The 16,307-nt window shown below is 36.5% G+C and overlaps 1 protein-coding gene across 6 annotated transcripts in view; it reads left to right on the top strand.

Moving 5' to 3' along the window:
- The window catches only part of PSD3 (pleckstrin and Sec7 domain containing 3), a 593,010-nt gene that overhangs the window by 550,826 nt on the left and 25,877 nt on the right, over nucleotides 1–16,307 (top strand). For all 6 annotated transcript variants that reach the window (XM_077773127.1, XM_077773129.1, XM_077773131.1 and 3 more), the window contains one exon: nucleotides 2,277–2,420. In XM_077773127.1, coding sequence (XP_077629253.1) covers nucleotides 2,277–2,420 — 144 coding nt within the window. The remainder of the gene's footprint in view (nucleotides 1–2,276; nucleotides 2,421–16,307) is intronic.

Here is a 16,307-nt window from a genome sequence, read left to right as displayed (position 1 = left end):
CCATTAATTGATGACTGGATAAGAAGATGTGATATATATATATATTTTTAAATATTTTTATAAAATATAAAAATAATATATAATATATAAAAGTATAAATATATATTTAATATATAAAATGGACTATTACTCAACCATCAAAAAAAATGAAATCATGCCACTTTCAACAATGTGGGCAGAGATAAACTATTATGCTAAGCGAATATGTCAGTCAGATAAAGACAAATACTGTATGATTTCACCCATGTGGATTTAAGAAACAAAACAGATGACCACATGGTAAGGAGGGATGGGAAGAAACCAGAAGGAAACAAACTACAAGAGACTCTTAATGATAGAGAACAAACTGAGGGTTGATGGAAGGACATGGGTGGGAGATGGGCTAGATGGGTGATGGGTATTAAGGAGGTCACTTGATATGATGAGCACTGGGTGTTGTATATAGGTGATGAATCACTGAATTCTACTTCTGAAACCAATATTGTACTGTTCTGTTAACTAAAATTTAAATTTTTAAAAATGACATTTAGAGATGCCAAAAAAAAAAAAAAATAGAAATAGGAGGGAAACTTCCAAACTCATTCAATGAGGCCAGGATTACCTTGATTCCAAAACCAGAGACCTCACTAAAAAAGAGAATTACAGATCTGTATCCCTGATGAAATTCTTAACAAGATGCTAACAATAAAAATCCAACAGTACGTAAAAAGAATTATCCACCACGATCAAGTAGAATTTATTCCTGCGCTGCAGGTATGATTAATTATCCACAAATCAGTCAGCATGATACACGCGTCTCTGAGCTTCCATTATTTCTTATGGAGAAATTCACTTTGATATACAAGTGCTCTAAATTGCAAGCATGTTTCTGAAACAAGTTATGCTCAAACCAAGGTTTTACTGTTTATCAATATACTCCTACATCATAAATTAAAATTGTTAGGACTTTTCACTTCTAAATTGTTCTACTCGATTTGAATTGCAAGGTTAAGTTGCCAGATTAATTACAGTTACTTTAAGGTTTAAATTTTTCATTACATGGCAACTACTTACTGATCTTGGATTTAATTAGTAATTTTAATTTACAAAAATACCATATGGAAAGAATTCAACTGGGAATTGTGATGATTTATTATGCATGTAATTTTGTACCTTTAACTCATCTCGTGATCGTCTAGGGTGACATGAATTTTGGAACCAGTAGGAAACAACTCATCTTTTTTTTTTTTTCTCTTATTGCTGTGTCTTTTATAAAGAGTACAAATTGATAAGTCCAAAAGTAAGAACTTTATGATGGAGGGAAATTCCTTTTGTCTGCCCTTAAAAACAAAAAGGAAAAGAAATTATGGTGTTATTAAATTATATTTATCATTTAGTTTAATCAGTTCCTTTTCATTATTATATTCATTTATTTCTTATTGTACATGTGAAATTTATATTCAGCAAGAATTTGGATAACATATATGTGAATGTAGAACAGTAAACAAAGCAGTCATATAACTTTAGGAATGTAAGAAAATTCCAATCTCTCTGTTTCATTTTTAAAATGTTGCCAGAGGATTTGATGGTGTCTCATTATTCTAAGGTGATAAAAATGTTGCCCCTAGTATATAAATTCTTTCGCATAGGATCCACCGTGTTGCATTGGTGCATGGTGCGTATAGTGACAGTGTTCAGGCAATAATTTCTCTATAGGAGCATTTATTTGAATCACTACTTTGGATCAATAAGATTTTATTATTGAAAGAAATTAGAATCTCTTCTACTTTGGAGGGGAAAGAAACATAGGTTGCTGCAATTTTTAGAATATGGATAGCTTTGAGAGAATTATTTCTTGGTGGCATTGCTTGTCTCAAAAAGGGAAAAAAAAGCTAAGCAGAGAGGCTTTTCATTCCTTGTGACTGACGGGGGGAATTAGCAGCATTGCTGAGTGGGCAGGAAATAGTAAAGCCAAATTATGTGGGACTCTTAAGTATTTAACTGGTACCTTGCCTTTTGGATTATTTCTCAGGAAGCCTGTTCTCAACTTCATGACTGATATATTTGATAAGAGGCTCTGAAAAGTATTTGATTTTATAACAAGGGGACTGGTTGTCTTTTTGCAAAGGTATATGTGAGTACTAGCCTGAGAAAGTTGGTAAGATGTGGCAGCCGAGGCACATTGGACTGTTTTGATGAATTGAAGTCATTCATCATAAGGGATTTTTAAAAGTACTCTATGATTTTTTTATTGATTTATTTTCTGGATGCTAAATAACTTTAATAAAATCCTGCAGGAAGAACAGCTGAAATCTCATGAAAGCAAACTGAAGCAGATTACCACTGAGCTGGCTGAACACCGCTCATATCCCCCGGACAAGAAAGTTAAAGCCAAGGAGATAGATGAATACAGACTGAAAGATCACTATCTGGAATTTGAGGTATGTTGAAGCTAAATGTAATAAATGCCTATACCTAAGTTGTCTTATGATTTTTCCATAAGCCTTTTTTTTTTTTTTTTTTTTTTTTTGCAGCTACTACAACTAGGGGAAGTATACCTTGACCCTGGCTCTAACTTGGGAGCTCTGGGCATGGTCTAGTTTATGGTGGCCCCTCATGTTCAGGATTCTATTTAACAAAAATCAAACCTCAAAAAATAACTGTCAGTTTATGTGCTTAATAGCAAACAGCCTGGCTGGTTGGGACAATATGTGCCTGCTGTGAGAAAAAACAATGCCAGAATGGGCAGCTGCTTTCTATGTGTCTGTGTCTCTTCCAGCAGACTTTGAGTCAAAAAAATAAAAAATAAAACTATAGTGGAAGAAATGACCTCTAGGGTGATATGAAGCATCAGTTTCTTCCTGCATATTCTTGGCTATTTGACAACGCTGATGCATTTTTCCTCTCCCCACCTATATCCTTCAGAAGGAGATTGATGAATTGATAAGTTGTGGCACATCTGTGTAGTATATAGCAAGTGTGGTTATGAAAAAGAATGGGGAGGATCCATAATCTCTAGAAAGGTAAAAAAAATTTTAAAGCAACTTGAAAGCAGTATATATAGTAAATGTTACCTTTGGCTACATTTTCTCCCCAGTTAGTGTCAGGTTATGAAGGATCTTCTGACTCTCTCCCTTCAGCTGACACTTTCAGATACTTAAAGTGTCTGTTTGTTTAGTTTTAAGTAGATAGCATATAGTCAATACTGAATAATCAGTTATTTTTAAATTGTTCACATAATTGTGTTTTCTGTTAGGCATGCTGCATCTATCTTCAGCTAGTCTTTTTCATTATAGTTATAGTCTGTTCTACTTTCTATCCTTCATCTCTTTCATTCTCATCTTACATCCTGTTTCTTCCTAAGGCTTGAACGTTAGACTCATCTGAGCACTCTCTTCCTGACCCTTAAGCCCCCCAGCATCTAATCAGGAGCCAAATCCCAGTGCTTGGCTTTTCTAGTGTTTCACTTCTGTCCCTTACTTACCATAGGCATTGCTTTTATACTTCCTCTGCTCAAGTCCTGGGTTTTTCATCTCTCACCTGAATGTGGTTGTAGCTTTGTGTCTCTTTAGTTCTCTTCTGACAATTAGTTTTCTAAGACTTAACCCAGACAATGGCATTCCTTTATTTAGCAGCTGCCTTTGATGTTCCCCTAAAACTCTCCCCAAAATTTACGTTATGAGTAAAATCCCAATCCTTAATCTCAGAGGATTTGGGTTCCTTCTACCACACTGGTTTTTCCACAGCAGCCTCCTTAGGTGTTAGTCACATTTCTGCCTCCTCTCTCCAAGTGTACTTTGTGCCTTTGTTCATTTACTTTGTTCTGTCCCGAATGCCCTTCCCCTCATCTTCAGAGTCCTGTTGAGCTTTCAAGACACAGCTCAAATACCTCTTATGAAAAGACTACTTTGGGTGCCTGGGTGGCTCAGTCGGTTAAGCAGGTTGCTTTTCCCTCAGGTCATGATCAAACAGTTCATGAGATTAAGACCTTGGATCAGGCTGTACACTGATAATGCAGAGCCTCCTTGGGATTCTTTCTGTCTCTCCACCCTTCCCCTGCTCTCTCTGTCTCTCTCAAAATAAATAAACATTTAATTTTTAAAAAGCCAACTCTAAACCTATTGGGTTTAATCTGTTATAGTCCTTGCCACAGTTGGCTTTATATTAAAGTTTTTCAGTATGTCTTTGTATGGTAGATCCATAACACCTCCCCCTGCTCAAAATGGTGAGTTCTTGGAGTACAGAGACCTCAAGTTCATTTCTAATCTTTGCTCTATGGTTACATATTGAATTGGATAGGATTTCATGGAAGCTTAAAAAAGTATCTCCCTGAGTTATAAAATTTGTTACAAGATGGGGCATTTTATCCAGTGCAGATGCATGTACTAGCTTTCTTCATGGTCGAGCAAGTTCTTGCCCTGAGCAGATGAAGAAAAATCATTCTTTTAGTAAAGGTAAGATATATTAGCAAATACTGTAGAAGCCTCACCAGCAAAAGACTTGAAAAATATTTTTTTAAAAAAACAAAAAAGCTCATCTTTCCCCAGACTTGTTCACTCTTGAGAAATGGGAGTTTCTCAAAAAGCAATCATAACTCTTCACACTTTGAGTGGCTTTCAGCTATGAGCCCTTTTATTTTCACACATGCTAATTAAATTTCCCAACACCTCAGTCCCCTGTTTCTAGCACTCAACACCTTACTTTGAGCCCTTGACTTTAAGCTTGTCCACAGGAGGTGGGGGTGGCTGCAAAATCATTGAAAAGTTGTCACTGCTAGAAGCACTCCTTACTTTTGAACCTACTGTGGTGCTCCTTTTCAGAAAATGTAACCTAGCTAGAGCCAGCAGTTTAATTTCCTAATGTGGAATTTAGACCAAGTTTTGTGGGGATAAGTCTTGCTTTCATTACACCGTCACCTCATGGAACCTGAAGATTGTATTCCGCAATCCCTGGCTCATCAAAATCATACTCGTATGCTAATATGTCAGGCCTGCTGGATTGTCTCCCAAGTTGCATTAACTTATGTCTATCAGGAAAGTAGAAGGGTAGCTGCTATCCAAAAATGTATTTGTAAAAGTAATCCTTTTTAAAAAGTGAATTATTAGTTTTCACTAACTTAAAATTGACGTAGTATATCTTGTGGAGTCCACTTTGCTATTATTTCAGCCACTGAAATTTCAGCTATTAAATTCAGACACAGTTTGTCTTGTGTGTGTGTTCATGGAGATCTTTTGCATAGTGTTAAGTACTCTGCTTAGAAGCAACATTTTCTTAGCAAACTGCTTCATTCCCTGAATGAATCTAATCTCATTCCCCGAATAGAGGGTATGAGAGTTATTTATTGATCATTTTGTATGTTTTGTTCACTGCTCTGTCCTCAGACTTCTGGAACACAGACTGAGTGCTCAATGCTTATTTGTTGCCTGGATGCATGGAATTTTATTTTTATATATAAAAGATAAAATCAAAAAAGTATTTCTCTGAGACAGCTTAGTAGATCCCCTGAAAACAAATATGATAGGCAAGGAGGAACAGATGCCAATGTGTGCAATTCAGTGTGAACCTCAAGTGGGCAGTGACGGGAAGGAGAGCTTTAATCCCATCTGCATCCTGTCACCAGTAAGAATCACAGGCAAAAATTAGCTCTTCCACCTGCTCCTGTAGTAAGGACCTCCCTGTGGTTCCAGACCATAGGAAATTCTTATAATTTTTACACTTGATAAGGAAAAATGCTTTTATTTTGCTAGAATATTAAGCTTTTGGTGATTATACTGGGAGCTGTTCCTAACTTTATGCATTTCAGTTGTTTATATCCCAAGTTGTTGAGTACCAGCAATCTTCGTGGTAGACCTAATTCACAGCTCTTTCTGTGCCTTCAAAGTCCAACTGACAGTAAGTCAATAGAAATTATAGTAAATAAGTAGGTTCAGAGTTTGGGGGTTTTTGTTGTTGTATTGTTTTAAAGTCTATAAATAGTCTACAGAAAACAAAGAGACTTCCATTTATCTTACTGGCTTTAGCCAATAAGAAAAAGATTCTCTTTTACTTAAAGCAGCAAACTACACTCAGAATGGGCTTTAAATGACTAAATCTTTGCCTGTTTCTCTATTGCCAATTAGGGGGAAGAGAGATTGTTTTGTTTTATTTTATTGGATTGGTACCTCCAAGCTGTGACTGTTAATTCTTTAGAAGAGTTCACTTGGAACCTAAACTCAGATTTGAAAGGTTTGTTAGACATCACAGGTCTCTGTTAAGAAACTCCCCATCATTTTCCAATTTCAAAAAATAAATATCAGAAATAGCCTCACTTCTTTATAAATTAACTTATTTCTACTTTATTCGGTTCCCATTTTACTTAAAAATGTCTAAACTGATCTCCATACTACTGGTGCATTTGGAAATTTTTCAAGATGTGGGACAGATGGATGATTTCTATTAGATATAAAAACTTAAAAAACTCCAGCCAGTCAAAGCATATTGGCTGGAGCTGTGCCAGGAAACTCCTGAGCCCTCGAACAAACAGCCCTGGTAAAGATATTCCTTTGATAGCCTGGTAGTTAGCCCCATAAATTTGGCTTTGTTTCTTTAGCTTAAAGACAATGGCAATTAGAAAGTGTAGATACTATTTACTCCCAGTTGTTTTTCATGTAACAAGATGTTTTCAGCAGCTTAAATAATTAATCCTTAGACCTACCTAAGTAGGGAAAAGGAGACTGTGTAGCAACCCAAATTGATTAAAAACATGACTGGGTTGTATGAGATTTACTAAAGAGGAATTATTTAGGGTCAGGTTAATAGAGGCTTCTGAGGTTCATTTTAGAGCTAGGTGGAAACTTGGCGGCCAATACAATGCCAATGAATTTAACGTAGATAGCAGACCTAAGGTCAGCAGTTTTGTTTGACCGACACAGTGTTATATTTGTTTTCGTTGTAATTTATATGCACTCAGAAAAGATCAGCAGTCTCTTCTCCACCACTCCCTATTATATCACATCCGGCAGGTTTCCACATTATGTGCTGGCCTGGCCCCTGAATGCATTTGAGTTTGCCATCCCTAGTATAATGGGTGCAGCCAATTGTATATGCTTTGTGTCTTAGTTAAATCTTTAAACATGGGCTTTGGAATGAGCTATCCCTTCATGTTTAGAAGGTAGATACTTCCAGGTATATGTTTTCAGGTTCTAAGCTAGCAAATAAAAAAGTCCACTTCCCTGATGGCTCAAGCCAGCTGCAGAATAATGTCACCGTGGCTTAATGAGCCAGAATTCAATAAGTTCTCTCTCCTGAATTGCAGCCTAGAGTAGCACATACTTATGGCTGAAGACCGTTAGGACCCACACCAACCACATGGCTAGGAAATTCAATTTTAGAAACAACAAATGTCCATTATAACAAGACATAGAAGAGGCTTGGAACAGAATATTTTAAATCTAGAAAATCTAGGACATTCTTGAAACATGATGCATCTTTTTCTGAATTTCTGATTTTTCTTGGCATGTTAAAAAAAAAGGCATAATTCTTTCTAAAATTGACATATTTGAGAATAAGGGCAATGTCATTAAACAACTCATGTTTAGAAGTATACATAATATCTAGTTGTAAACCCTCAGTTTTATTGTTGGGTTGTTTGTTGCTTAATGGGTGGGTGGTTTGATATATTTTTAAAGAAATTCTCCAGTTGTGATCTTAGCTCCGAATCCTCAGATTGCTCATTTTTAATTTCCAACATTAGGTAAGTAATTTTCACATTATGGATCACTTTTCTTCTCACAGGAGCAGTGCAAGGACATTTCTCCATACAATGCCAATTGCCACAAGGCAAATCCACCTCTGGAACAAAAAGCCAAAGTTATTAATTTTTAAGTGGCCTTGATCATACAAGTACAATAACAGCAGTCGTTACTCTTTTTCTCCCTAGTGAAAGCAGGAGAGAAATTCCATTAACTTACTTAAAGAAGATTAGTTGCAAGTCTGTCTTAGTAACCAAGTCTATCCTGGAATATAATGACACCTCCTATACAGAAAACATCACAGAAGTGATGATATGTCAGTGTCTTAGAAGCTATATTGCAGGTTAATAGAATTCTTAAGGAAATTTAAGGATTTTATTTATTTTTTTTAGTAGAATACTGTTATAAGTCAAAAACTAGAGACCTAAGATCAGCAGGTCTCTAGGTATTCAAATACAGTTAATAATAGAGACATAATTCTTGGAATGCTGTTTGGAATTGCATTTTTATGACATGATGGAAGAGGGCTAAGAAGCCTGAATTTTAATCTCTAAATGATGAGGTATGCTTTTGAAGGGAGAAGCTTAGCAACAGGATCCTTTCAATCACATTTTAAAGAGATGATTGAAAAGAACTAGGGTCATACCCCAGAAGGCAGAATAAACAGCCTGCCATCTGACTTGAAATGACTCTCTGTGCCTGTATCCCTCCTTATGCCTGAAATATCTGCTCTGGTAAGGATCACTGCTTTGGGTTAAGGTATTATCTGCAGGATAAAGGCAAATGCAGTGATAAAATAGTAAAACCGGGAAAAGGACTGGGCTACAAGTTAGGAGGCTGTGTTAGTCCTATCCTTGATGTGTTTGTTACACATTTATCTTCTATAAGTATTACACATTTATAGCTCAGTTTCCTGGCTATAAAAATGAAATGGGATTGGGTGAATTAATGTAAAGGTCCCTTCCAGCTCTGCATGTTTGAAGAGAGTGACATATTAACACCAATTAGTTTATTAGATTAACTCACTCTCTTGAAGACCCCTAAGAGTGTTAAATGTAGAATAAGAATATTTCAATTTGGGGATGTCAGGAGATCTAGACCAGTAGTATGCAATAGAGATATAATGCAAATCACATATGTTATCTTAAATTTTAAAATAGCTACATTTAAATTAGGAGAAAAACATGGAATCAATTGTAATAAGACTTAAATTTAATACAGTGAGTCCAAAGTATTATCATTGTAACATGTAATCAATATAAAATATTAAGATATTTTACATTCTTTTTTTTTCTTAATAAGTCTTCAGAATTTAGTATATATTTCTTACTTATGGAATATCTCACTACAGGCTGACCACATTTCACATGTTCTGTAACTACCTGAGGCTCGTGGCTACTGTACTGGTTAGCACATATGTAGACCATGCAATCTGCTTAAAAGTCAGTTAGGAATTAGGAGATCTGATAATGGGCCAAGGTAGATTTTATGTTTAGTTTAAGAGGTGGAAAGTGAGCTGATAGGCAGCTGTTGTGCACCTATAAAGCTTTACAGTGGTTTGCAGGTGGTGTCCATTTGGATTTAGCACTTGCCTATTGCTGTACCAGTAGTTTAATATTTTGATTATTACTGCTGGTTGCAGATACAATAAAGAGGGGGCCCACCTGGTATAAATGATGTTGCCTATGCCTTGTAGTGTCCTTTTTCATATCAGTAACTTTTGAGATAGGAGAAAAACAAATACGTTTCCCTCACAAAGAAAGTTCTCATGAAAACAATGTGAATTGGGGGCGCCTGAGTGGCTTAGTCGGTTGGGCGTCCAACTTTTGCTTAGGTCATGATCTTGTGGTTCGTCGGTTCGAGCCCCGCATTGGGCTCTGTGCTGACTGCCAGCTCAGAGCCTGGAGCCTGTTTCAGAGTCTGTCTCTCCCTCTCTCTCTCTCTCTCTCTCTCCTAGAAATAAATAAAACATTAAAAAAAAAAAACTGCTGTCTTACAGGAGCAGCTCATTAAAAAAAGAAAACAATGTGACTTGCCTCCTTTCTGGTTACCATAGACTTTTTTGGTAAATAACCCTCCCTATCTCACCTGTTAGTTTGCTGACAGCTGCTGAAGAATCCTTTCCTGGACTAACCCTCTGGAATTAGAACAATGAAAAGGGGTGTGTATTTTGGTTTTCCTTTTATTATTTTTACCCAGAGTACTTTCTCTGACTACATTAGATTTTTTTCCCCTAATATATTCTAGAAGAATCTGTATGCTTTTGTTGTAAGACTTTTAAAACTTAAATACTTGATCTGAGATCAAGAGTCTTTTGAGTTGGTATGCCTAACAGGCTATTGAGATTATTTAGGTGTATCTAGTTAAAAATTACTCAATAGACTTATAATGAAAATATAAACTGTTCTTTAACTTTTTTTCTGGAAATGTTAGAAAAAAACCATATGCAAGCCAAGAGATGTTTGCTATGAGAATTTTCAGCACAGCGTTCTTTGGAAGACTAGAAGCTGGTTCTACTTGTGTCATAGATGTCTTTCAGGAACACTCAATAATTTTCTACTTGTGTTCCTCCTTTGAGGTTCTGCTTACTCACACAAAGGAATGTGCAGGATTCTTTCACAGCAGATTTCTTCCTTGACCAGGTCTGGCCTTTGGCAAAATTGTGAAATAAGTAAACCATGATTGGTTTTCCCATTTCCCTTCAGTGCCCTATTCCCCATTTTCTGGTTTACCTTTTCCTCCCAAAGATCAGTATATTGTCTTTTTCCATAAATGTTGCTTCTAAGTAGCTCTCACCTATTTAGAGAATCCTGGAAGGTTTACAGCTGGAAAGGGACCCTATCCCCTCATTCTGCCCATGTGGAACCTGGAGGGAGCAAGAGACTTAGCCAAAGTATGGTTGCCCAGTGTTCTGACTCCACTGGTTGGAAATGCTTTACCAAGACAGGCTCAAAATTGGACAGAGAACCAGTAAGATGGTAGCTTATGGTACTTCCCATTTAAAGAGACATTTGAGGGGTGCCTGGGTGGCTTAGTCGGTTAAGCGTCCGACTTTCGCTTAGGTCATGATCTCGCGGTTCGTGGGTTCGGCCCCGCGTCAGGCTCTGTGCTGACTGCCGGCTCAGAGCCTGGAGCCTGTTTCAGTCTGTGACTCCCTCTCTCTCTGACCCTCCCCTGCTCGCGCTGTCTCTCTCTCTCCTAGAAATAAATAAAACATTTAAAAAATAAAAAAATAAAATAAAGAGACATTTGAACTGAGAGCACAAAACGTATAAATGTGCTTTAAGCTCAAAGGCAATCAATAAATCTCAGGGATGAAATGTCATAGAAGATTAGTGGGAAAGGTATTTTAAGGCCAAGGTCTTTCAAAGCCTCCTCAAACTCACTTTAAGTATTTCCTGGAAAGACTGACACTGTTTCCCTATGACCAGCATTGGCCTTTTTGGAGCTGTGAGTCTGTGACAAACAAGTTGTAGTGAAGACTCTGGGACTGTGCTGCTGAGGATTACCTTGTATGACTTCAGGGAATTCCAATATAAGCAGAAAGCACAAACAAGATATAAACCAAAAGGTTAATAGCATGACTTTTATAAATATGTTTCCATAACAAACTAAAATTTTGTTTTAGATGTGAGCTCCATAAGGAAAAGTCTAGTGAGAGACAAACTTTCTTTTCAATGTTTTTCTTTTATTTTTGAGACAGGAACAGCACAAGTTAGGGAGGGGGAGAAAGAGAGGGAGACAAGATCCAAAGTGCGCTCTGTGCTGTCTGAAAGCCACAAATACAAACTATACAAATTGAAATGTGTGTATTTGCTGTATTTAGCAGTGGGTTACCACTGCATGCTAAATCCTAATATAGGGGGAAAAATTTCTTTTAAAAATTTCTTTTTTAAAATGTTAAGTCCTAGCATAGCTCTCAGATAAGAACTTACAGAAAGCTGTTTTGAATGTAATTGCTTTCTTAAGTTAGCAGGTAGTAGTGGATGAGCCAGCTTTTCAAGGAGAAAGTCTCTTCAAATCAGTTCTGCCAGAATTCCTTAGAATGAAAAGTAGAGATGAACAGTCTATATTTGAAAAGCAGTTACTTCAAGAGTTTTTTCTTTATTGTTTGCTTGTTTTTATATTTTAGTTTATTTGCTTTCCATTTCCAAAAATCTAGTAGTGTTTTGCTATGTACATGACATTATTGATTTTCTCCTCAATTCATTTTAAAATGGTTTTTTACCTTTCCTGTATGAGAAAGGGAAATTTCGGGAGGAAATATATTCAGAATTTGATTCACAGAGCAATGAGGCCTGAATGCAAAAGGCAGTACTAAGTTAAAATTGCCAGCAGTGTTATTTTCGTTCAGGTTGTTACTGCCATATTCATTTATCAGAAATCAAAAGGAGACAGTGTATTGTCAAATAAAATAAATATTCTGTATGACTCAAGGGAAAAGGAACTGCTTGATCAGGTGCATGTAAATTTATATGTGGATGTAATTAAACTTCTTTTCAAATAAAATCAAATCTTGGGTTTTTGTTTAGTTTTTGTTTCTTTTAGTAGGCAGTTAACATTCAACCTAAGCAACAGCTTGCTTCCCTTAGACATATTTTTCATTCCTCTCTAGTAGGCATTGCTGCTAATGAAAAGAGATATTGTTTTCTACATACTAGGAAGTATTGCTATAGGTAAATAAAGACCAACTGTTTAATAAGCTAATATAGAAAAAAAAAGTAGGAGGTTATAGACTGAAAAAAGAATTTTGTTTTTGTAGAAAAAGAAGCCATTAATCATATGAATTGTGTTTGGTTGTTGATGGTCACAGAAACCTTCATGAAAATAGCAAATTTTAAGAAGAAAATTAAAGGAGACAGCTTACTGAATGGACAAAGCCACAAAAAAAAAATGTTTAGATGCTTTTCTGTAGGGAGTAGCTATTGAACTTTGATTTGGTAAAATCCCATCTCAAATTATTTTGATAGCTACGCAGTTACACTGCTAGAAATCTATTAACACTGTTGGAGAATTCCTTAGGAAGGAAGCTGAACGTACCACTTCGAAATTTTTTAGAAGTTCTCTGAGAATGAATCAGCATAAACTAAGACAAAATTTTAGTAACTTGGCCAAAGGCAACAAACTGTCCCTGAGGTACATTTTCTTATTCTCAAAACTTCTTTGCCCTTCTTAATGAAAGAAACATACCTGAAAGTGCTACATAACAAAGAGTGAGTAATAATTTAGGACAATTTAAAAATTCCATACTTATTAGTTAGTGGCAGTGTCAGCAGCAGGCCACCTGACCCCAGGACTAATCTTTTCACTGCCACAGGCCTTCTCACTCAGTCTGTATATCCCATCTCATTTTTTTAGACTTTTTAAAAAATTTTATTTGTTTTGAGAGAGAGCATATACACAACCAGGGGAGGGGCAGAGAGAGAATCCCAAGCAGGCTCCATGTGCTGCCAGTATAGAGCCTGTCGTAGAGCACAGTGGATCATACAAACTGTGAGATCACGACCCGAGCAGAAGTCAAGAGTCAGATGCTTAACCAGTTAAGCCACCCAGGCACCCCATGTATCCCATCACATCTTCAGTTTGCCCTACCTGATGTATGTTAACTCTTGCAGGGGATTACTTTGTGGCATGAAATTATATTAAAGCATTCAGGTTTTTGTTGTTTCTTCCCTTTTTTACCATCTGGTTATGAACATTATTGTCAGAGCAAGGGTATGAAACTTTAATATTGTTACTATTTGTAACAATCTGTCAATAGCAGATTCCATCCTGTATTAATATTGACAGGGATACTACTCTCTGACCCAGGGAGTCTATAATTTCTTCAGTTAGTATTGAAGTATTTACCCAAAGGTAAATATGATCCTGATGTTACATGCAAGAATAATCAGGCAGGGGAATTCAGATATAAATGACCATTGAAAAATCCTTATCTTTATAAGGGATGCTTTTGTAGGAAGATCAATGTAGAAGCTACTCTTTATGTCAGAATGAGATCTAGTAACTATCCAAATAAAGAACCACTGTAGTCCATGTACAGTGATCCCATTTCTCACTTTATTTTTAAGCTCAAAGTGGGTACTAAAAATTGGGTCTTCATTTACAGCTATATGAGATGCTCAGAAAATATGTCTATGTTTTAGGAACCTCAAAAATATGACATAAACTGTTTTTTTTTCTCTGCAGAGAGAGGGAAAGAGACAACCCCTGTTTTAAGCACAGCAACCTGCCTGTCATTGCACTATGCAGGATTTGCCCTGCATGTCAACATGACAGCCATGGTCAAGTAAATGTGGACATGGAGAGAATATGCACAAGTTTTTGCTGAGTAGAGGCTCATGAGTCTCAGTACTGCTCAGGATCAGCCCTGTGCCTTACTGTTTTTGTGGAAAACATGGGAATGGTAGAACACTGAAGATTTAAGCATGTCCCTACGGGTTACTGACTTAGGAATTCACTGGGCATCTACTTCTATGTTTATATACATGTTATTTTTATTTTTCTAGGATTTTCCATATTAAGAGTTCAAAGTAAGTGAAATTTTATTGAGAAAATATATTTTTTCATATTTATTCCCTCTTTCCATTCATATATTTAACATATATTCGGTGTATACTATGTTCTCTGTTCTGGGGATATATTAGTAAGCAAAGGCAAAGTCCTTACCCTCATGTGATTGCATTCTAGTATTGGCAGAAGAAAGATAAACAGGATTTTTTATGAGTTAAATATAAGCCTGATAGAAGCACCAAGGAGAAAAATAAAGTAGTAAACAGCATTAAGAGTAGACATTGCAGAACACCTGGGTGGCACAGTCAGTTACGCATCCAACTTTTGATTTTGGCTCACAGCTCAGGTCTTGATCTCACAGTCTGTGAGTTTGAGCCCTGCATCTGGCTCTATGCTGACAGCTCAAAGCTTGGATTTGGATTTGGATTCCTTATCTCCCTCTCTCTCTGCCCCTCCCCTGCTCGCTCTCTGTCTTTGTCTTTCAAAATAAATCAATATGAAAAATTCTTTTAAATAAAAAAAAAATAAAATCTAGTTTGTGTGATATAAGTATAGCTACTCCAGCTTTCTTTTGATGTCCATTAGCACGATAGTTGGTTCTCCATCCCCTCACTTTAATCTGCAGGTGTCTTTAGGTCTAGAATGAGTCTCTTGTAGGCAGCATATTGATGGGTCTTGTTTTCTTATCCATTCTGTTTCCCTATGTCTTGTGATTAAAGCATTTAGTCCATTTACATTTACAGATATGAATTTAGTGCCATTGTGTTGCCTTTAGAGTTGGTGTTTCTGGTGATATTCTGTGTTCCGAATTTCTAGTCTTTTTTGCTTTCAGTCTTTGTTTTTGGTTTCTGGTTTTTTCTCCATTCGAAGACTGTCTTAAAAAACCAGCAGAGCTGGTTTAGGTGTCACGAACTCATTTGGTTTTTGTTTGTCTGGGAAACTCTTTTTCTTTACTTTTATGCTGAATGACAGCCTTGTAGGATAAAGAATCTTGCATATTTTTTCTGATTCAGCACTTTGAATATATCCTGCCACTCCTTTCTGGCCTGTCAGGTTTCTCTGGACAGATGTGCTGAGAAACTAATCTGTCTTCCCATGTAGGTTAAGGACTTTTTTTTTCCACTGCTGCTTTCAGGACTCTTTCCTTAGCTGTGTTTTTTATGCATTTGGCCGTGATACGCCTTGGTGATGGTCGGGTTTTGTTCAATCTAATGGGAGTTCTCTGTGCTTCCTAGATTTTAATGTCTGTGTCCTTCCCCAGATTAGGAAAGTTTTCCACTATAAGTTGCTCACATAAGCCTCTGCCCCTTTTTAATAAGTCATTGAGTTTTCTAATTCTTGTATCATGATCTTTTGCCTTAGTTTCCCTCTTTTTTCTGCTTCATTATTTTTCATAATAGTATCTTGTATATCACTCATTCACTGCTCTGTTCATCCATCCTTGCTGTCACTACATCTATTTTAGATTGCATCTCAGTTATAGCACATTTAATTTCTTTTTTTTTAATTTTTTGAATGTTTTATTTATTTTTGAGAGAGAGATAGAGACAGTATGAGCATGGGAGGGTCAGAGAGAGAGGGAAACACAGAATCGGAAGACAGGCTCCAGGCTCTGAGCTAGCTGTCAGCACAGAGCCTGACACAGGGCTCGAACCCACAAACCGTGAGATCATGACCTAAGCTGAAGTCGGACGCTTAGCTGATTGAGCCACCCAGCGCCTCTGCACATTTTATTTCAACCTGACTAGATTTTAGTTCTTTTATCTCCACAGAAAGAGATTTTGTGGTATCTTCTATGCTTCTTTCAACCCCAAGTAGTATTCTTATAATTGTGTTCTTAAATTCTAGTTCAGACATCTTATTTGTATCTGTGTTGATTAAATCCCTGGCCGACATTTCTTCCTGTTCCTTCTTTTGGGGTGAAATACTGTTTCTTGTCATTTTGGAAGAAGAAAAAAATTCATAAAATAAATTAGAATTAAAAAATTAAAAACAAAACAAAACAAAAAAACAAATAAGGAAGCTAGATCATAGGTGTGTTTCAGTTTGCTTGTTGGAAGAATAGTGAAGAATAGAGATAAAAGA

The sequence above is a fragment of the Crocuta crocuta genome, unplaced genomic scaffold (assembly GCF_008692635.1).
Source record: "Crocuta crocuta isolate KB4526 unplaced genomic scaffold, BGI_CrCroc_1.0 scaffold177, whole genome shotgun sequence".
Taxonomy (NCBI): Eukaryota; Metazoa; Chordata; class Mammalia; order Carnivora; family Hyaenidae; genus Crocuta; species Crocuta crocuta.
This window is presented reverse-complemented; position numbering and strand designations above follow the sequence as displayed.